The sequence below is a fragment of the Micropterus salmoides genome, unplaced genomic scaffold (assembly GCF_014851395.1).
Source record: "Micropterus salmoides isolate LMB-PRFRI ecotype aquatic unplaced genomic scaffold, ASM1485139v1 Ms_hic_scaffold_23, whole genome shotgun sequence".
NCBI lineage: Eukaryota > Metazoa > Chordata > Actinopteri > Centrarchiformes > Centrarchidae > Micropterus > Micropterus salmoides.
In genome coordinates, this window is record NW_024041484.1 from 6,220,304 (window position 1) to 6,242,936 (window position 22,633).

The 22,633-nt window shown below is 39.0% G+C and overlaps 1 protein-coding gene and 1 pseudogene across 3 annotated transcripts; both read right to left on the minus strand.

Moving 5' to 3' along the window:
• LOC119918129 overlaps positions 1-19,161 on the minus strand; it is a 57,678-nt pseudogene extending 38,517 nt beyond the window's left edge.
• LOC119918127 lies at positions 4,055-16,834 on the minus strand. Of its 3 annotated transcripts, XM_038738674.1 has the most exons (16): positions 16,673-16,825; positions 15,669-15,699; positions 12,041-12,221; positions 11,839-11,941; positions 10,961-11,409; positions 10,562-10,761; positions 8,407-8,513; positions 7,687-7,857; positions 6,946-7,178; positions 6,166-6,344; positions 5,981-6,074; positions 5,529-5,873; positions 5,327-5,445; positions 5,122-5,213; positions 4,923-5,006; positions 4,055-4,175 (listed from the first exon to the last, which is right to left on the minus strand). In XM_038738674.1, exons 7-13 carry the CDS (start codon positions 8,465-8,467, stop codon positions 5,386-5,388), a joined length of 1,143 nt encoding a protein of 380 aa, XP_038594602.1. In that variant the 5' UTR covers positions 8,468-8,513; positions 10,562-10,761; positions 10,961-11,409; positions 11,839-11,941; positions 12,041-12,221; positions 15,669-15,699; positions 16,673-16,825; the 3' UTR covers positions 4,055-4,175; positions 4,923-5,006; positions 5,122-5,213; positions 5,327-5,385. The 3 variants fall into 3 exon arrangements, with proteins under 3 accessions (XP_038594602.1, XP_038594603.1, XP_038594604.1); XM_038738675.1 differs by lacking the exons at positions 11,839-11,941; positions 12,041-12,221; positions 15,669-15,699; positions 16,673-16,825 and having other exon boundaries at positions 10,961-11,787; XM_038738676.1 differs by lacking the exons at positions 8,407-8,513; positions 10,562-10,761; positions 10,961-11,409; ... (1 more) ...; positions 12,041-12,221; positions 15,669-15,699 and having other exon boundaries at positions 16,673-16,834.
• Positions 19,162-22,633: the final 3,472 nt, after the last annotated feature.

The window sequence follows — 22,633 nt, forward strand, 5'->3', positions numbered from 1 at the left end:
TGCACAGTTCCTAGTTAAGGACAATTAGCCAATCAGAAGCAGAGAAGGGCAGGTCCTGAAAAGCCGGTAAACGGGCTTCGATTCAGTTGTATATGTATCTTTTGTAAATGTATCTTTCATCCATAAAGTTTTACATCACAGTAACAACTTTACGTCTATTGACTGCCTGGAGGGTAGCTAGTGTTTGGAAGAGGAGAGGCAGCAGGTGGGTGTCTTGTCACTGTGTGCTGCAGCCCAGTGTTTTTCCACCGGTGTTTTTGAGGGCGTGCCAGACTAGCCATTTGCCGAGCATTATATATAAAAAAAGAGATAAAAAAAAATACACAGTATTCGTAATATTGATGTTTTTGTCTAATGTTTTATTTGAGGATTTAAAAAATAAAGATAACAATAATAATAAAATACAGTTTAATGTATTTGTCTCATGTATTGTGTGCTCGTCGGCCGGCGGCAATCTGCAATAGAATGAAGCTCATTCACGGACATAGTTACACGAACATGTCCCCCCACCCCCACCCCGGAATAACTACACATAAGCACTCGCTTTGTGTGGCGCGTCTCTTATGGGAGTTGTAGTTTTAAAGTATATTGGTATATTTCTCACAATTAGAAGTTAAAAGTGTAAAATTTTGGATACACCCTGTGTTTTTTTGGGATGGGGAACACACTGGTGTTATCAGATTTCAAAAAATTAATCATTACATAGGTGAGATAGCTTATTTTCATATTTGACAGTGCTTATACAGTGGGTAAACTTTGGTGACCATATCTACATGACAGCAGAGGCCCAGAGCTTTATATATAAATGCTGTTCTTATGTGTTTAGCACCTTCTGTTGCTAAATTACAAACCAAGATGGACTGGGTTCAAAGTTCAGAGGTCATTGCTCTCTGCAATGCTCTTCTGGCTGTACTTCCATCTTGTGCAACTAAACATCTACAAATGATCTGGAATGCTGCAGCTCGTCTTGTCTTCAACGAGCCCAAAAGGGCCCACGTCACTCCTCTGTTCATCTCTCTGCACTGGCTGCCACTCTCTGCTCGCATCAAGTTCAAGGCCTTGACACTTGCTTACAGATCGACCACTGGCTCAGCTCCCTTCTACTTTCACTCGCTCTACGAGTCTACACCCCACCAGAAGCCTACGATCGATCAATGAGCGACGGCTTGTGGTACCATCACAAAGAGCCACAAAATCACTCTCTAGAACATTCTCATTCACAGTTCCATGCTGGTGGAATGATCTGCCCACCCTCATCCGGAATGCAGAATCCCTGACAGCATTCAAAAGACAACTGAAAACTCATCTCTTCCGAAAGCACTTAACATAAAAAAATAAAATAAAAATAAAAATCCTTTAAATCCTCACTTGCCTAGTTTATGCTACTCTGAGCAATGTTTGAACTTTGTATTTTGAGCACTTCTTGTGTTGTTATTGCCTCCTCACGATAACTTGTTTGGTTTAGACCTCAGATGTAAGTCGCTTTGGATAAAAGTGTCTGCTAAATGACTAAATGGAAAATGTAAATGGAAAATGTATGGAGAATAAAGATGGATCAGACCACATTCTTTATGCTTGCCTGGAGAGACTGGTTTCTATTCTTCTCCACAACCTTCATGACAGTCATATTAAAATGCTCTGTAATGCAGCCTTGTATAACATTAAACCCTCTGATTCACTGTGAGTGTTTGCTCTAAATGATAACACCCACTTTCAACACGGGCCTTCCAGCCAAAGGTATTGTCCATATACACCCCAAGGTGCCTGTAGGAGCAGAGCTGATGGATTGGTTCATCATTTATGACTTCTAATACCTTCTGACCCTTTCATCAACTTGTGAAATGGTTGAATGAGATATGCGAGTTGTGTCTGTATGCTGTAAGCCGAGGAAGAAGTGTACCAAAAATGCCAAAACACATGTTGTATACTGTATGTACACTAACCCTAACCCATAAATTGAAATTTTAAAAAAGTAATTCATTTAAATTTTAAAACTACTAATAATGCAGTGTGATTTTAAATCAAAGTCCCACCCATAAATATGCTCTCATGTTTTTTCCCCTTTAGTCTCTGCTATTAACATTTATCAACCACAAAATTTTAAAACCAACCACAAAATTGCTTTTTTAAATAACTATGCATGGAAAATAAAAATAAAAATGCTTCTCTTTTTATAGTTTTATTTTTTTGTTTTTCACAATAGTACAACAAATCCAAATTAATCAAACAAGCCATTAGGCTGTATTTTTAAACACTCAACTGTAGTTTTTTTTATATAGTATATAAGGCAAATCAAAGTGCTTAGGTCAGGAAATGTAGTTATTAAAGCAAGTCTTGAAGTAATTCAACGACACTTCCCAATTAAACATCCAAATTCAGAAAAATTGGTTTGTGTGTGTATATAATAACCACTATAGTGTCTATAATTAAGTCACATTTTCAAGTTTTGGGCCAGTTTTTGCATTTGTTGAAGCTCTATGTACCTTCACTGCACATGTGAAGCAGCTGAAGACCTGTCAAGGATGCTTTCAGAGACCATCTGTAGCAGGTGAGTTGATGCAAGAGTCCAAATTCAGAAAAAAATGGGGTTGTGTGTCCATGTAAAACTGTCAGAAAACTCAGATTTGCTACAGCAGATGACATCAGTGGAATTATGTTTATTATTATTAGTAAAATACACATATTTACACCTTCCTGTAAACTTTTCTGCACATAGTTTTGTTCTACCATAAACAGAAGACGACTATTCGAAAAACAGTTTCTTAAATTAATTTCAGTTTGTATAACTACATTCATTATTATTGTTGTAATGTAACATGTAGATATGATAATTACTATTATTCAAGCATATCTGACTTACAAACAGTGTTTCCTCTTTGTTGATTTGACCGTGGTGGCCCCCCACACCAACATTTCGAGATGGTTCTCACTGCGGAACATGAAATCCATGGGGAGGAGTCGGATCCAGATCCAACTCCTCCCACCTTACATACACCTAAACCTACCCAATCCCTAAACCCAACCCTAATCCTACCCATTTCCACCCCTTGGATCTTGATCCGACTCCTCCCCGTGGATCTCATGTACTGCATTGAGGTGTTACTGAACATTTCTGCCCCCCCACGGTATCAGAAATAGGGCGATTATAGTGTCGATTTCACTGAATATGATCAAAAAATTTTTGCCGACGGCAGCTTTAACTGGTGATTTTTTTGGACCTGCCCCCACTACTAAAAACAAACAAACAAAGGAAACACTGACAAATATAAGAAATCGAACCAAAAGTGAATAACTGGTCATTTATCACTTCGAGAGCTCCTCAAACTGACAGTTCAGAATCACTGTCGTATCCATCCCAATCATTCTGGAAGTCCATACTTGTTCCAGTCAAAACTTGAGCATAGCAGTCTCTTGCATGCTTCATCATTCTGGTGACTTCTTGCTTCTTTCTCAAAGTTAAACTGAGGAAACCCTTGATCCCTTCTTCATTTAGAGCCCACAGCTCACCTTATGGGAGTAAAACAAAAAATTATCAGAAAAAAAATTACAATGTAGAGTATAGTATTACAACACATTACTTAAATACGTACTTTGCAATGCCTCACTGGAAAGCTGGGATGACATCTCCTTGAGTGTGTCTGCACGAGTGGAGAGAGATTTCCAATGCTTTGCCATCTCAGAAAGAACAATCTTCTTCTTAAGTCTCCTTATTGCCATCACAACATCAAACGCCTTCCTCTTGATTTTCAAATCTACAGCGTCTGGGATACAGTTGTGGAAAATAAGTAAATTGTAAGTATGATTATTTTTCAAATAATATTTGAGATAATCTGGGATACGGCATAATTGGTTTTGTGCTACTATGTGAATCAAACAAAATTGTCAACAGATTTGTGTACATACCACCATGTGAAAGTTGCCATGGCCAAACTGTCTCGTCAGAGAGAATGATGTCAAAGACGATTCTTTCTGTATCTGGAACCATACTGTTGTATTTTTCAACGACAGAGCTAAGAATGGCCTTCTCCTCCCTGATTTTGCGCCGAATCCGGGCCCGACCTTTGCTGCCATCGGTGTCTTTGTAAAGGCGCTGGGACCTTCTTTTAATGCTGGCCACCAGCACCTCCATTCTACTGGTCACGCGTCAAGATCGGCATTCTTTTGGGATGTTGTTGCTGAGAAGAAAAGAAGTGTAAACATTTCACTTACATTTTCATGGCAGTAACTGAAACGAGCTAAGTCTCAGTGTAACACAGAACGCCACAGGGAAGTCATAAAGATTACCTTAACCTCTTTGCTGCTTTTTTTTTTCTTTATAAAAAAAAAGCTCCTGGAGGAAGGACAGGTGAGTCTCAATATTCATTTCATATTTATTAGCGTGTACAGGAAGTATGTAACAGGGTACCAAAGAAAATGACAACGTAGCCAAGATGGGATCCGCTAACTGCAAGAAATTTCGGAAACACTTTATTTTACGGTGTCCTTGTTACATATGTTACATGAACTTAAAATAGTAATAACAATAAATTATGCATAATTACATGTAACTAACCCTCAACCAAATCCTAATCCTACCCTAATCCTATAGTAAGTACATGTAGTTAATTAATATTACTCCGTATTTAAATGTATAATTACACTCTAAGAAGGACACCTTAAAATAAAGTGTTGAATGTCACCGAAATGTCCAATGTTCCAACTTTTGGACTGTGCACCATTCAGGTACTTTCAGGGCACTTTGTTTTGACATGATTTCCAGTGTGCATGCACTACATACTAAAATTTGGCATTTTAACTGCACAAGTAAATGACCAAGAAAACAGTGTATGTATGATTTCATTTTAAAACAGTAATTACTTGCAGAAGCATGTCTCCCATTATTCCGCAGAACTGAGACATTGAAATAATAGTATAACTATCACCTTCTGCCCACTCCTCCAATCAGTGACCCAGCCCTCAACTTTAACCTGTGTCACTGCCAGCTGGATTTTCATGCTTTCCAGATCCTAAAGTTGGATTTCCAGGTAACAAAAAAAGGAAATGAAATAAAAATGTTATACCTACAAAAATATACAATAGAAGGTATTTACAATATAAGAAAATAACAATACTCATCTCTACCTTCTGATATCGGCAGACAAGTGAAGCAGCCAAGTTATTAAACTTTTGCTGATTCCAGCGCATGGCCATCAGTGTAAGCATGTCTGTACATCCTGTAAAAAAGAAAAAAAAATACACTAATCTGTGTTGTACCACATGTCCCTCACTGGCTACAATTTTCTTGTAAAACTTTCAATCTAAATAGTGCAGTGTGTGGTTACCTTACCTGCTTTGGACATGTGCTTTGTGGTCACAGCAATCCTAGAGAGGAAGGCGTTACACTGCTCAACCTCCTCCCCCAAGTGTCAATCCGGCCCCTTGCTGGTAAGCTCCACTCCATTTAACCTATTGAAGAAAATACTTAAAAGCTGCCAACATACCTTTGCAGGTGTTTAGGGACGGTTAATGACATGGTAATGTTTTCTTACCTCGCATTTAAAATCATGGGCTTTGGCATGAAACACTGAGAGGAATGGTTTCATGCTCAGAAGGTGCTGGAGCTCCTGGCAGCTTTTTGTCACTTTGTGGAGGTAGGGCCAGTACTTGCAGGTTACATCCATGGCAAAAAAGCTTATTGACTTATTTGCCAGCTTGTTCTGCAGGTAGAGGGGATAAGCATATATTTCTCCCCTGAACATGTTGAGAGCGCCGAGAAAAACTCCATGTCGACAGACCGCAAGCTCAAGTCCCTCCTCATCAATTTTACTAGAGGATCTCTGAGAAGTTTCCCTGGCAGCTGACCACTCCCCTCCACAGACACCTCTTCCAGAGACCTACAACATGGAAAAAGGTTGATATAAATAGTCAGGACTCACCCAAACAATGTCAACTGTAAAATGTTATTGGTCGTGTTTTTTGAAATATTATACAACAAGTTTACATGGTTGGTGTTGGAATGAATGTAATCCACAAATCTTTCTACTTCATCATCTTTTGCAATGAAGATGCCATCAAATAAGGCTTGTTCTTCAGATCTAATTGAAAGAAAGGTACACATTGACCTTCAATATGACACAGCAAAGGTTACTTTAACAACACTGCAAATTACACACATTTTGTAAGTACCTTGCTGTGTTCTTAAAGCGGTAGTGCTTGCGATTTCCATCCACAGAAACAGCAAGCATGTCTGGGGTGCATGCAGGACAGATAAAATGCTCCTCCCTGCAGATCTTATCCACTTCAAATCTAACAGCCTCCCACTCCAAAAAGCTTTTTGTGAAGCTGTCTGCTGTGATCTTCCCAGTCTGTTTCAGAACAGTAAAACATGTCAACATAATTCACAGTTAAGTTAACTAAAGTTAATAAGGTCAAAGGTCCGGTGACACCAAATCCTCCTGCATCGAGCCTCCACAGGCAGTCGCTCAGCCCAGTGGATCTTTGGAAATCTTTTGGCTCTTTGTATGTCACGGACAAAAAACATCACGACCAAAGTCCCCCCCAAAAAAGACCACAGCAAACTCGACTCCCACAGCAAACTTAACCAATGTCTTTATGGACCTATTTGTTTTTTTTCTGAATGCAAACTGCATGACTAGGATGTGACATCACTACTTGATCTTATACACAGGTCTAATGTTTTGAGTGATTGAGTTGATAAATTGCTCCAATATTTTTGTACATTTAGTGTATGAATTTAGATTCTTTACTGAGTGGTAGTTTTACACAAAGACTTTGAATCTTAGATGATGTTCTATTAATGTATCGAGTCCAGCTGAATCACTGTTTTGATTTCATCAACATGCTCCAATTATAATAATCAATGTGTTGATAATGTCACCATAGTCATTCTGCGATACACATCAATACTAGTACTAGTTGTTAGTGATTCCCACCACTCATACTCACACGGCCAAAGCGGACAGTTCGTTGATCAAGCATTCTTAAGAATGCTTGGCAGGACAGTCCTGGTGCTGCCATCTTCAATTCTTCATAAGAACAAAAAACATCTGTAGCGTACACCGTGAAAAAGTGAAGGGTAGCAGGCCAGTAGGCATTACGGACTAAGTCATCCACTCCAGCGCTCCATGTGGCTTTGCATGCCTCACATTTCATCTCAGGCATACTGAGATCATATCGTCCTGGAAAAATCAGGAAAAGTAGCTTACATTACTATCACCTATGTAGTACATTCAGAACTAATAAAACTTAAAATTTGTCAAGTGCCTCTTTTGTGAGACAGAACGCAAAACTGAACATCCCTCCTGCCTATCCTGGGTCTTTCACAGGCAGGAGATGCACATAAGGTATAGATGCGGGCGGGAGCGGGACTAAAACACATTATTGCGGAACGGGATAGAATATTGTGGGAACGGGGGGTGCAGGACTGAAAATCCTGCCCAGCGCAGACCACTATAGGGAACGTTTGAATAGAAATAGGACACATTTACAAAGCCAATAGCACTGCCTTGTTTTTTTTTCTATTCAAATAGGACAATGAAAAGTGGCAGGAAGCGAGTAGGAGAGCCCTATGGGGTGGAATCAGGTTAAAGTCCAACCCAGGTCCCTATGGGCACTTTGCCCAGAATGTGATATGGACGCTAAAGCCACTTGATCTGGAATGTTCCCTTAAGTTCATTTTATTCTTACCATTCATTGTAACCACAGCAACAACTTTTCCTGTGTTGACACTCAACAATCTCCTCATCCTCTCCCTCCTGCCACCATCCCTATCCGGAGCCAGATGAAGCCATCTTTTGATGGTGGAATCTATTTCTTGGTCCGTGGCCCCAGATGTCAGACGGTTACGCCTCACAGCAGCTAAAAAAAAAAAAAACACACACAATTAACTTGTGACTACAGGATTTTAAAGGACATAGAGTACAATATGAACCAGTAATGGCTGCCTATGGCTTTCTACTTAAACTGATCTGCAAAATTATGGTCTCTGCATGTAGATATCACACCAGAATGTCTGTCAAAAGGGCGTTGGTTCAGTTTAAGGGAATTTTTCTTTTAAAGCAACCAGCCATTCTCAATTTCCCCTGCCCGAATCAATTATCTCTAAATAAGTCCTATTGTATCTATTCCAATAAAAGATAAATCACGGTATTTCCTCTCCTCTCCCCTGCTCATCACCTCACCCGTCTTCTCTTCCTCTACTGTCCTCTAATGACCCTTCTCCTGTCCACCCCTACCCTCATCTCTCTTCCTGTCTTCTCCTTTCAGCTCTACTTTCCTTCACATTTCCTCATCTTGTCCATCCCTGCTTTCCTTCCTTCCTTCTTAAGACCCTGAACTATCAAGTTATATAACTGTTAATGGTTCTTAAACATATACATGCCAATGTTGGTATGAAGGCCAACTTACCAATCACAACATCTCTTATCTGTAGGCGCTGAAAGCCAATCTTTCCATTTATTCCTCTCATTCCACTCACGAATGTCAGTCCCCCCTTTGAGAGCCAGCGTGTTCACCTGAAATCATATTTCTTAATTAGTTTTTTCCCCCCAGCAATGGTTTCATATTTACGTATTTTAAGGAATGGATAGAATGTATAGCATAAGTAAGTGGTGTTCCTGTAGCTAGCTGCTTAGTTTTGATGGATTTACTTATCATGGCAACCTTTAAGTTTCAGGCAACAAGGAAGAATGTTGTTTCAACATAAAAAAAGTACAGTTTTGCAACAAACACTTGTAGCATACATTTATGATTATGGCAGTTGACGGAAAATAAATTTAAGGCTGGTTTTGTCCTTTAAAGTTAGTTTTAAAATATATAAACCCACATGAAAAACATGTTACACTGTGCTTAAGCAGGGTACCCCCAAGATTGTCCGAATTAAATTTAAGACTTTTAAAGACCTTTGTAATACCACTTAGAATGAAATTTAATGCCAATTTAACAGCCATACTGGCAAAAGTATGAAGGATATAATGGAAAATCAGTATGGATTTTACCAGGTACTTAAATTTTAATATACATCTGTGCACACTCCACGATCACACTAAACTTTAAGATTAGTTCAGTAGTTGATAGATTATTTTTAATGAATAGGAGACAGCAGCAAAGGTTGTTGCCTGTTTAAGACCTGGTGGCCTAATTGTTAAAGAAACAGTAATATTATTCAGGAAACTCAGATCAAACAGCTGATCAGTCTCTGTTGATAAACTTTAGGAAAAAGTTTGACATTTCAACTCTGGCGGGCGCGTGAGACGAGCCGCGACAGTTTCACGGGATTCGTGCCAGCTACACAGAAGCCGTTGCCATGGTTACCTCGTGGAGTGCTTGTTTGCCTGAGTGCAGAGCGACCACGCGGATCAAAGCCGTCTGAAAAGGCCTTACAAACCTTGTTGCAACCATTCACAAGAAATTAATTTAAAACTTGCCAAAACATAAGGACTTAAAAAGCTACCATTCATACAGCAAAGTGTAGGCTATATAGTCTAGGTGATTGATCAATCGACAACAAAGTCAAAGTAAACATTAGATAGCCTATAACAAGCAATAATCAAAACATACCCAATTTATCCGATCTTACTGTCAACTTAGTGTTGTTCAGAAATAATACAGCTACTTACTAGTTACTTAGCATATACTCCTTAAAAAAGTAATATTAGCTACTCTCTTTTACTGGGTGATTAACGCCACTCTCACCCATGAGTCCAAGCATCACTGGCAGCGGCCGGAGTTTCTTTCTGAGTTTCACGTTGCTGTGTTGCTTTAGCTGATGCTTCAATTAGCTTAAGTATAAATGCAGAATTGTTCGCAGTCAAAAACTTTTTGCTGGTCGCACAAGGTTTACAACGGACGGCAATGTTCTTTGCATCTTAGACTGTGACACAATAATGGCAATAAAGTTATTTACAGCTGTCGAAAATACCTCTCTCTGCCTGTTCTCCACTTTTCCTTTAGCTTCTTGGCTAACAGCTGACTTGAACTGCAGAAGGGCCGGTGCCACTGAGCTGCAGCGCGGTCGCACATTCACGACAGGGATGGTGCGTTCAGTAGCGCAGTGTTATTTGGATTAGTAACTGTAATAATATAACTGTTTTGGAAGTAGTAATCCCTTACATTACTCTTTACCCGGAAAAGTAATATTGCAGTATTACTGCCCAACACGTTACGTACTACTGATGCGCGAGAGCGACTGTGGTACACACTGTACAGGAAGAAAACTTTACACATGTCAGCCTGTAGATGTCCTCAAATCCTTTCCATTTCACTCAGTGAGCTCCTGTTTAAATTGTTTTTATTACAGATCTGCATGATGCATGCGGGTCATATTTTCAGGTCGGAAAATCAGGAATTCCGGATTAATCCAGAAAAATCACATCCCTGATATTTAAATAGTATTTCCTTTTTGTTTTTGTATATAGTGTTTTGATCATAAAAAATTAATGCTTTTTTATTACTTTTAAGTCCCTGCGGGTACCTGGTCAGGCTTTCATGAGAGAATTTAAGGAAAATAAAAGCTAGCCAGCTAAGTAGGAAATATGTCACTGTATTTGATATGCCAACATACCAACTGTTTGTAGAGGTCAGGAATACTCTGCAGTTGTTCCTCCAGGTTCTGAAGAGAACTGACGTCTTTGACGGGCAACAAATTTCGATCCAGGCCTATCTCTGCCTCATCAGTCGCTTTCATACCCTGTAGGGTCTTAAAGATGATGCGCAGTTGGTCCATCATCATTTCCTGTTTTGTTAATATACTACGCAGAAGGGCTAAGAAGAAAACAAGCAAGAAAGATAGATTAGAAACAGTATAAAACTAGTTAAGCCACCGAACTGATAGTCTTATCTGACCACTGTTAGTCATCTGTGTATACTTAATGTTGGAAGTCTTATTTTCCTCATTATCTGAAGAAACCATTTAGCCAAATAAAGAATTCATACAATGTAACAAACATCATTGAATACTCACAAGTTTGCAGACTGGATGTCTACTCCCTGGTCTGGTGTGCCTCGGGGTGCCTTGATGGGAGTATAGATCGTTCGGTGTGCCTCGGCGTCCGGCGGCTCTCGGTGCTGGCGTGCCTCGGCGTCCGGCGGCTCTCGGTGCTGGCGTGCCTCGGCGTCCGGTTCTCAGTGTTGGTGTGACAGCTTGAAGGAAACTTGGAAGTACAGGAGTGCTGACTTGGGCTTGGCTCAAGACTGCTGTTGCCACTTGGTGGGAAGTCAGGACTGCTGTTGCCACTTGGTGGGAAGTCAGGACTGCTGTTGCCACTTGGCTGGAGGTTCTGGCCTTGCTTCCCTGGCTTTAATGTAGGAGTTTTGTACTGCCTAGGGATCTTTGGAGCATTGGGCAATGTGACTTTCAGGGTGCTTTCCATCTCTTCATCGTCTTCCCCAGGGAAAAGAATATTCTTGCGTCTAAAAACACATTTAATAATTTTAAGAAACAGTATGTGTGCGCGAGTGCATGCATATTGACTACCAGCTATATACAGCGTGCTAGTCTCGAAAATCCAGCTGCTTATAACATTAACTTAGCTCTCCTTATTAGCTAGGCTCCTTACATGCTTACTAATAATAATAATTTGTGCAGCTGTGTTCCATGAGGGAGAGAGGGAGAGAGAGAGAGGTACAGGTGAGTGCGAGAGAGAGAGGGACGAGTGAGAGGAAGTGCTGCATTAATGCGCTATGGCGCTCTGCAATCAAATACGATTTTAAATAGGCTTAGTAAAAAAAAATCTAAAATCAATGTGTGGCAGTCAGCGTTGATATTGTGGCGGGCCGCCACAAATAAATGAACGTACGGGAAACACTGCTGCAGATTTATAAAAAAAACAAAAAACATACATTCTTTTTCTTTTAAATTTAATTGGCGAGTCCCCTCCGTCACTTCCAAGGTCAGTGTGATCGACAGCCTGAGGTAGTTTAAGCCTTGCTTCATTGTAGTCATCTAGAAAAACAAAATACAGGGGAAAAAAGTAAATTTAAGTGATATTATGATCTATCATTAGATCAATTTAAAAGGTAGAGGTGATAACACTTAACTTACGTGATGCGAAGATAATTCTGGCCTTATGGGGCATCCATCCATCTCCAGGACATTCTTGAGATTTTACAGCTTTTGCCACATCAATTTTATTTGGAGGCCACATGCACTCTCCATTTTCTATCCAGACTGAAGGCACAACTTCAACCTCATTTGTGTTGTCAAAGACAACAATATGAAACATCTGAAAATAAGCAACCATGACTACATAAATTCCATAGCCAACTAAAATACAAGAGCAACTTCAGGGTTACTAGTTTCAATGCAAGAGTGGAACAACAACAAATCTGTTTCGAAATGGTAATCTTACATACTTCTGTAGCTTCTTTTCAATCATAAAACACTTGATATTGGTGGAGAGGTTGGAAACCACATAAATTTCCAACTCTTTTGAGTCAATTGGATATTTAAAGAAATGTTCCACCTGTTTATATTCATTACCCACAAGGTACACAATTCCTTTATCCTCAACAATGTTTCGGACTAAAACAAACTTGTTATCGACTTTGATACAAGAATCTCTCTCATTGGGCTTCACAACTACAGTGGGGGAAATAAGTATTTGACCCCTTGCTGATTTTGCAGGTTTGCCCACTTACAAAGAATGCAACAATCTTCCAGAAAATCACATCATATGAATTTATAAAAATTGATAACCATCTGATGAGGAAAAACAAGTATATGACCCCCTACCAAACAGCAAGTATTCTGGCTCCTACAAGCCAGTTAGTCTTTCTTTAAGACACAGCCCCAATCCCAACCAATTATCTACATCAAATACACCTGCCTCACCTCGTTACCTGTATAAAAGACACCTGTCAACACCCAAACAACCAGCATCCAACATCACCACCATGGGCAAGACCAAAGAGCTTTCTACAGACATCAGGGACAAGATTGTTGATCTGCACAAGGCTGGGATGGGCTACAAGAGAATTGGAAAGCAACTTGGAGAGAAAAGATCAACTGTCGGTGCAGTTATCAGGAAAAACACACTACACCGTCATGGATTGAAATCCTGCAGCGCACGCAAGGTCCCCCTGCTCAAGAAGAAACATGTACAGGCCCGCATGAAGTTCGCCATTCACCACCTGGACGACTCAGAAGAGGCCTGGAAGAAGGTGATGTGGTCAGATGAGACCAAAATAGAACTTTTTGGGCTCAACTCAACTCGTCATGTTTGGAGGGCAAAGAACACCGAGTACAACCCAAAGAACACCATCCCCACCGTCAAGCATGGTGGTGGCAACATCATGCTTTGGGGGTGCTTTTCAGCCAAGGGGACGGGACAACTCCATCGTATTGAGGGGAGGATGGACAGGGCCATGTATCGTGGAATTCTGGACCAACATCTCCTTCCCTCAGTGAGAGAGCTGAAGATGGGTCGAGGATGGGTGTTTCAGCACGACAACGACCCTAAGCACACCGCCAAAGCAACAAAAGAGTGGCTGAAGAAGAAGCACATCAAGGTTCTGGAGTGGCCTAGCCAGTCTCCAGACCTGAATCCAATTGAAAATCTTTGGAGGGAGCTTAAAATTCGAGTTGCCAGGCGACAACCTCGGAACCTGAATGAGGCTGTCTGCAGGGAGGAGTGGGCCAACATCCCTGCCAAAATGTGCACAAACCTTGTCACCAACTATAAAAACCGTTTGACATCTGTGCTGGCCAATAATGGCTTTTCTACAAAATATTAACATGCTGTTTGTCCAGGGGGTCAAATACTTGTTTTTCCTCATCAGATGGTTATCAATTTTAATAAATTCATGATGTGATTTTCTGGAATTTTCTTTGGGATTCTGTCTTTCACTGTTAGAATGTACATATGATTAAAATTATAGATCGTTGCATTCTTTGTAAGTGGGCAAACCTGCAAAATCAGCAAGGGGTCAAATACTTATTTCCCCCACTGTATATCATCAATAGCCAATACTTTAAATTGACGAACATGTTGTGAGAAGCACTCTGGCACTGGCCCGCCCATATGCTCTTTATCCAGTTTTTGAGTTGCCTCTTTAACATCTGGACTGTAGCTGCCATTTTCCATTTCTGATAATCTGCGTAACACCTGAGTCAAAGGACTGCATGGCCCCCGAACCAATTTTTTAAGTTTTCCTAAGAAATTTTCATAGGGAAATGCTGATATAAGATCTAAATTGCCATGTATTTTGACATCTTCACTGAGATGCAACAGACCATGAATATTGTAAACCCAAAACTCTTCACCATAAAGCTGTCCAAAGTGTTCAAAAAATGAAACCAGCAGAGTGTGAGCAAGGTCATTCATCTCCATACAATATTTTGGACTTGCCAAAATATACACATCTACTGACAAAAGCATGAAGTTGTCATAGATCTGAGGTTTTAAAACACCCCTCAGCACAACCGGACCAGTGTATAACAAGAATTGGCGGAATTCTGTGGCTTTCCACCTAATCGTTCAGCCAGTGCCCGTGGCCTTCGAGCAAACTCACTGGGAATGTAATTTTTCAGAGCAAGAAGTCTATCCGTAACCATGGAAGCTAGACTAGATGAAATGCGACAGCGCAAAGGACCAGTGGTGCTGATCCACAAATCTAAGAGACGCCTCATTACACCCAGACAAACCAGGTGCATATAATCGTATGGGAAACAAGCCACCATGTCAATGCCAACATCTGCAAGAGGTGAGTGATGGATGTGATGTTCCTCATCTACTGCTTGCCTAAAACTGTCATCCGTTCTGCGCCTTGCATTGACCTCAGGAAATGTCATTCGATTAGATTTGCGGACACCCGTTTGGTGACACTTGTCACACCCATGGTATCCAGTGTGTGACTTCACACCTCTTATGAAGGCTCGGGCTGGGGTATCGCACACAACAGAAACACCATTCACAAAGAAGGTTTTCTGCTTGAACAGAAACCCACTTTTCAACATTTTCAACTCTTGAACCAGATTATGAAGATACTCGGCCAACGAATTTGGCTTAGAAGTACCACAAAATAGTCCGATCAACATTGGTTTCTTGGTGTATCTTTGCAACATACCAAGAATTGGCCAAAACTGTGTACTAGTACTCTTGCAAAGCGGCAGACCATCAAAATTCAACTGCAGTTTAAAAGCATGTCCGTCTGGCACTGTAGACCACACTTTATCTAGAATTTTCCTGATAGAATTCAGAATTCCACAATAGTGGAACACACCACCAGCTACACTGTTAATGTTGTAGCATGTTTTTGTTTTCAGCAGTGTTCGTCCATCCTTTGGCAGAGAGGGATGGTAGATTTTGAGAATGCTGAGAAGCGCTGACAGAGCTATTAGAGAAATACCAAATTCAACTGCCCAATCTGCCAGAGAGCTCCGCAAATCACCATCACTATGACTGCACTGTTCTCCAAGATCAGGCAGATCCTCAACAGAAGCTACAGTCTCTTCATATACTTCCTTTTCCTCAACATGAAGACACTGATCACTTTCTTCATCACTAAATAGCATCTCAGATTCTTCTGAATCATCAACACAATCACCTAACTCTAAATTGGCATCCACCATCCCTCCCCTATCCAGCTCATTTTCAATCAGTTTACTGACTGTCTTTAAACCCTTCTTCGTGCATTGCCCCTATCATTGTACATCCACGCCTTTTCCATACCGTGACTTTCCTCAAACTTTTGTCCTTCAACCTGAAACAGACAAAGAAGAATATACCAAATTACATTTTTTTATGTTATATATTTATTTAGCTTAAAATGAGAATGAAATATCAATGACAAGAGCTAAGCTATTCTGCAATTAAATATAGATTACATTAGGGTGTTCGATTATTGCAAAAGTCATAATCACAATTAATCTGGTAAATATTGAGATCACAATTATTTAAAACAATTACTGCCTTCGGGAACATCCTGCATCTATTTAACTTTTAAACTTTTTTTTAAAATAATAATGCATTAAGCCAAATTCCCAAATAGCCCAAATAAGAAATAGTAATCCAATAACGTTAGTATTAAAAGACAGCAAGCAGTGTTTCCCCAGGTTGAGGATGGGCCATTGATGGGGCTTCATGTCTGTGTGTATTAACGTCAGTCAACCTTACACACGCAGCAGAGCAGGTGACATATGAACTACTCGAGCTGAACTAGTTATTTCAAAATTATTTCAAGATTAGTGACACTGCATTGATATAGATAATCTTGTAATACGTAAAATATTTTTTCTGCGTGTTTGAAATTTAAAGGAGAGCTGCACGGCCATGGCGTGATGGTTGCACGCGCATCTCCAAATGCCGCTAAATTCAAAAATCCTGCCGTTACTTTTCAAAACTACATTAAGTTAATGTTAGCCAATCTATATCAAGGCATATCACTTAGCTTGAAAGAATACCATTCTCTAATGTTATCTAAATTTAATTGCAAAATAGGTTAACCAAAAATAGCACTTTTCACAAGCTTACTCGGAAATAACATCTTTTTAATAGCCTATGACGATTAGCTAGCTAGCTAACGTTAGCTTATACCTAGCCTAGCCCCATCCTTGCAGTAACATTCAAGCTAGACTCCCGACCTCTCCCGAATGTTAGCTTTGTGAGCTAACAGCAAATGTAATAACTAAAACAGTAACGTTTTCATAAACATGAAATTATTGTTTCTCACTCACCACTTCTTTGCTGGCTTGTAGCCACAGTGCTCTGGGCAACTTGCTATTCCCCAACTTAGTCCGTGACCGTGAGTGCAGTGAGTCAGCACTCTCTCTTTTTCTCGGTAGTCTCGACCGTTGGCTCGTTCCAGTGACGTCGCTGTCCACGGCCCTGGTGCAGCCTACACTGAGTGGATACGTTGATAAATTCAATTGATTGACATCAGAACGGTAACGCCTACTATTTCCAGGGCCTTGTTTCAGAATTAAAATTCCCATTAGTTTTTCCTTTTCAGAAGATCACCATTTCAAGACGGCTTGAATGGAGCTAAATCCCTACAGGATCATGACATTATTTGAATTAATTCCTAACAAAAAATAAATAAATCTTAAAACGTTTTTTTTTACTGGCAAGGTACAAAAATAGTGGAGGAGGTGTCTAGATTTTGTATTTTAAAAAAGAAAAAAAAAAACTCATCATGGGCCTAATTTGTTTGTTTACAAATACAAGTCATGGAAGTATGCTTTTAAATAATTATTAGCACCTTACTCAAAAATATCTGAAATTAAACTGTGGGACAAGACCGGTCATACATCTGTGGCCCACATTTCTAATTTGACATCTGGGCCAAATACAACGCTCAACAACTGGCCCATATCTTGTTTGCCGCCTTAAAGGCGGTGCCATTGTCTGCCACACCTGGGCCATGTTCGGTTCATATGCCTTATGCCAGTGCCGACTCAGTGCCAGCAGTGCCAGCTTTAAGCCAAATCTGGGCCAGATGTCACTGCTATGTGGGGGGTTGCGGTGTGGTGATCGACCCAAGACGTCAAATTTCAACGCTGTTGAGTTCTATAGAAGTCTATTGGACTGCCCCGCACGCTGAAAAATGAAGCCGAAGGTATACCCAGTGCGTCAAAAAAGTGACGCCAGGGTCCCTTGACCATGCGTCAGACATTTGACGAGTAGGGAGTGAGACTGTGTTGCACCGTCGGAATCGAGCAAAAGGAAATAAGGTTACTCTGTTTCTCGTGGGTTTGTTTTTTCTGGTGTCGAAATGTTTCTCAGTGTTGGTGAATTCTTAAAAAAACAACAACACTTAATTTCAGGTTAAAATGCGTTGTAACGGCGTTAATGACACTGCAACGGGTATAAGGAACACACAAATATAATTATACTCAGATCTACTCGTGCCCTAATGATGGGTCAAAGATATTATAAGTATACGCTCTGTCCTTCTACAAGTGGCAGCTGCGGCTGTGTTAGCCTGTGTTATGTGTTTAACTTCTTCCTGTAATGGTCCTGTTACAGTTTGTCCTTCGTTGCTGCAAACATCGGCTCTTTTAAGGGAACTCGCAGGGGGAAAAATCCTGCCAGCTGAAAAAAATGGTGGATGCAAACATCAGCAGGTAGGCTACACAATCTGTTTAGCCAAATGATGCATCCACCTCTTTGTTCGTTCAATTCATGTTTCCGCATTCAAAAAAAAAATAAAAAATCCTCTATTTATAGTTTATAGGCCTATCTGTCTAAAATACTTGTAACACATTGATAAAAAAAAAAACACCAGAAATTTCATGAATTTGTGGTCATCCTTATCAAAGAAATGCTACTTCTACAGTTTGATGACTCCAAGTGTTCATAAAATATAGACTTTACAATGTTTTGGAGTTTTCCCTTTAGCTCCCAAAGTGATGTCAGAGAGAGAGAGAGAGAGAGAGACGAAGGTTATTTATTTCGACTTGGATTCATTTTTATGAAAATCCGCATTTGATTCTCTTGATCAGTGTACTTTTACAGAATAAAGGAATATAAATAATTAAGGAATGGACACATATTCGGACTTTATGATCGGTTCAAATGGAGTGATTCGCTTCTTTCTTCTGTCTCGGTTCATCTCAATGAATTCTACTTTGATGCTTAAGGTTCCCGTAAAATGAACTAAACAACTGAATTGTGGAGAAGCTAATCAATCTACCAAAGTGTGTGTTTTTATTTGTATAGTGTTGTAGCATTAAACTAGAACTCAAGCGGGGTACTAGTACTACTTCAGTGTTTCCATATTATACTCAGCTACCTTTTGGAGGCAAATAAAGTTTTACTTGGTAATTTGCCGATCCAGATTAATACAAAATATAATCAGCAAATAAATGAGATGCATTATTACTGATAAATTATGTAAAGTACATTTCCCTCTGAAATGTAGTGGAGCAGAAGAATAAAGTAGCATTAAATGGAAATAGTAAAATACAAATAGGCCTACCTTAAAAAATATACACATTAAAATGTTTAGTGGCAACATTCAGTTTTTATGGTGTCTATAAAATGAAACTTCAAATTTACTCAAATGAATAATGTGTCTTACCTGAGCAGAGACTCATTTCAAGGGAACACAGAGATGAACAGAGAACTCTTTTGTGATCCTGCAGTTAAATCTTTTTGGGAACTTTGTTCTCTTGGCAGGACTTCCAGGAAATTAATCTGTGGATGCTGGGCTCTACAGTGCGAATATGTCACTTGCATATGGCCATAAATCCGCGGATTTATCGGAACAGTGTGCCAGTAAAGACTACAACTCTAATATTCTAATCAAACAGCCTGAATAGGGTGGGGCATTAAAAAAAGGTTGACGTGTTACAGCAAACTTTCTGATGCATGAATGCATGAATTGTTGATTGATTATTGACGAGTAAGTAGCATTAATAGATTAGAGATTAACCACCATGTAGGGCATCTTTCTAGCGCAAGGATTAAATATAAACAACCCACAAAAATGAAGATCCTGTAACTGGAATTAATATTATACTAGTGGTAAGCTATATAGTATACTATTATATTAAATTCTAACAAATATAGTAACATCATTTATTTAATATATTAATATTATACTAGTGGTAAGCTATATAGTATACTATTATATTAAATTCTAACAAATATAGTAACATCATTTATTTAATATATTAATATTATACTAGTGGTAAGCTATAGAGTATACTATTATATTAAATTCTAACAAATATAGTAACATCATTTATTTAATATATTAATATTATACTAGTGGTAAGCTATATAGTACTATTATATTAAATTATAACAAATATAGTAACATCATTTGATTAATATATTAATATTATACTAACTTACTTGTTTACATATGTTTGAATAAAGTTATTGTTATAAATATTGTTCAGTAATCATGTTGTGGTGTGGGTGGGTGGTGCTGGTATTTTGGATCTGTCCCTGGTTCAAAAACATCTAGTCCGCAAGTTTTCTGATGACTTGTCAGTGTTTAAAAATATGTGTCCTTGTTTTAAAAGCTGTTTTGAATCTGTCAAATTAAAAAAAGCTTTGAGAATGTTTGAGATTGTCCAGGTACCAGAGTCCTCCACTGTTATCATTATTGCACACAGAAACACACAGTATAAATATGTAATACACTGTTTGTTAATAAACTCTGTTACTTGTTAAAAAAAATCATAATTAACTAGGGAGAAATAAATAAAAGAAAACCTGTCAACAGGATTTTTATTACAATTAAACAGAAAGTTAATAAAACAATGGTTAAAAGAATGGAAAACTAGCTTTCCTTTTTAACAGAAGGAGAAGCCAATTCCGTAAACATAAAGTAGAAAGAAGTTACTTTAACAAATTTAAATACAAACAAACCCTCTAACAGAGAGGGGCAGACTGTGTTTGTTTTAACATTGCTCACCGGTCTTAAACATACACACTCCCTAGGGGCAATACCAGGATGAGCACAGGACAGACAGAACAAATTGATAATTATTATTCCATTCTGCTAATTGCTGCTGATACTGTCACTGATTACTGTAAAGTGATTTCATGTTCATTGCATTGTGCTAATTGCTAAATTTTCATTGCATCCATTGCTATATCATTCAAGCTGGTTCCTGCTCATTGCTGACATTATCAAGTCAGTTAGTCATGTTCATTGCTGACCTCATTCAAGCAAGATCTGTGACATTTGATTAGTTCCAGAAAAAAATAGATGTAATCAGATTACAGGTACATTTTGTAAAATCGGAGATTACTCATAGGGATTACTTTAATCATAAGTTTTCCATGAAACAGAAAATGCAGTTCTATTTGCTTCTGTATATGTTTTTTTATATACAGTCTATGTACGTGTTTCTGTAAAAATACAAAGCTAGCGAGGGACGTGACGCAGACATTGATCAGCATTTACAGACGCTAATCTGTCCGCCAGGTTGCTCCGAGCTCCCAGTACGGGGAGAGCTAATCTGAGCAGTGGCTGCACAGCCAACTGAGCTAGTTGGTTGTTAACTAACTTCAGCAACAAGTAAAGCTGTGTGCCCATCAGGAAACTCTGAATCACAGAATTGAGGCAGATCTGCTGGGGGACATAAGAGAGAAAAGTAGAATATATTTTCTCCATATTTCTAATATTTCTCTATCAAATATGATCCAGTTTCACCAAAATCAGTGAAAAAAAAATGTGTTTTTGTACAGTAATCAGTGGGGCCCAGTCCCAGAAACACTATACTTCAGCAACATTATATTGAGAAATCTTTTCATTAAGTACAGAATGAGAACATTTTAAAATTCTCTTTCCAAATACAAACTCTTAAATATCATCAAGAATACCAAAACATGTTTTTTTGTCATTGATGGGCCAGAAACTGCCATGGTGTTGACATAGTGCAAAGCATATCATATAAAAACATTTAAGCATGGATTTTGATTTCATGGGAATGGAAGATTTTGTATATTTCTCTAAAAATACACTGAGCAGACAACGTATCAAGTAATCTGAAAGTAATCAGGCTACATTACTTTTATTGGTACTTGGATTACATTACTTATTACATTTTAACAATTCGTAATTGTTCCGGATTACATTTTTAAAGAATCCTCCCAACCCTGAGTACAGTATAAAATACACATTTATTCATTTTTTACACAACTAGTTTTATCAATAGCCATAAATTTGTTAACAGTATTGTTTATGTTACATGTAATTTAATTATGTTGCATTAATATTCTGATAAACATTTAATGTTGACTTGTAAATATATGTTACATCATGAAACTTAAAGGCAAACCTAGCACTCTGAGCATGAGTACTACACTCTGCAACTGGATATATGGCTTCCTCACAAACAAACTACATACAGTTTGGACTGACGGTCACTTTTCCATCACTCTAGTACTCAGCCCCCATCTGTACACTGACCCCTGACTGCAACACCCGACATTGAGAGAACTCTGTTGTGACGTTAGCGGACAACACCACCATTATCGCTAGGAATTTAAACCAATGACGAGACTTCATATTGGGAGGAAATAAACAATCTTGTAGAGTTTTGCACAGAGAACAGCTTACTGCTTAACATCAGCAAAACCAAGGAGCAGATGATTTAGGAAAAAGGAGGTGAAGACAAACGCCCCTGTCAACATCAGTGGAACTGAGGTGGACATGGTTAACTGTTTCAGATTCCTGGGAATCAGCCCCCTGATGACTGTATTTCCTATAGAAATGTAAGAAGAGCATAGCAAAATTCTTGTGGCTTCTTGTTAACTTTTACAGAGGAACAACTGAAAGCATCCTGACTGGAAACATCACAAATTGACATGGAATCTGCACAGCCCAGGACAGCTCTGCAGAGGGTGATAAAAACCACCAGAACCAATGATTTCTGGGCAGTTTGCAGAGCATCAGTGAATTCAGTGAGGTGCCCGACTACTAAAAGATAGTATAGACTATAGAATGTAAGAAACGCCCATCCTGTGGGATAACAATAGTATCTGGTGCATACACCATCCCAGCAATCATTTTGAGACAGATTTTCATGGTCCTAGATCACGTAAAATATTTACCAGTGATTGATGACCACCAAATACCATTTAAATACATAGTCAAGTGTCATTTTACAACTTAATGAATTGCTAAGGATCACCTAAAAATCTCTGTTAAACAGCTGCATGGTACATAGGGGATT

Excerpts from the sequence above, each read along its gene's own strand:
- LOC119918127 (XM_038738674.1), bottom strand. The coding sequence starts at position 8,467 with ATGAGAGGAATAAATGGAAAGATTGGCTTTCAGCGCCTACAGATAAGA. Across the intron at positions 7,858-8,406 it reads GATAAGAGATGTTGTGATTG|CTGCTGTGAGGCGTAACCGT; the intron begins GTAAGTTGGCCT and ends TTTTTTTTTTAG. Across the intron at positions 5,874-5,980 it reads TTCATTCCAACACCAACCAT|GTCTCTGGAAGAGGTGTCTG; the intron begins GTAAACTTGTTG and ends TCCATGTTGTAG.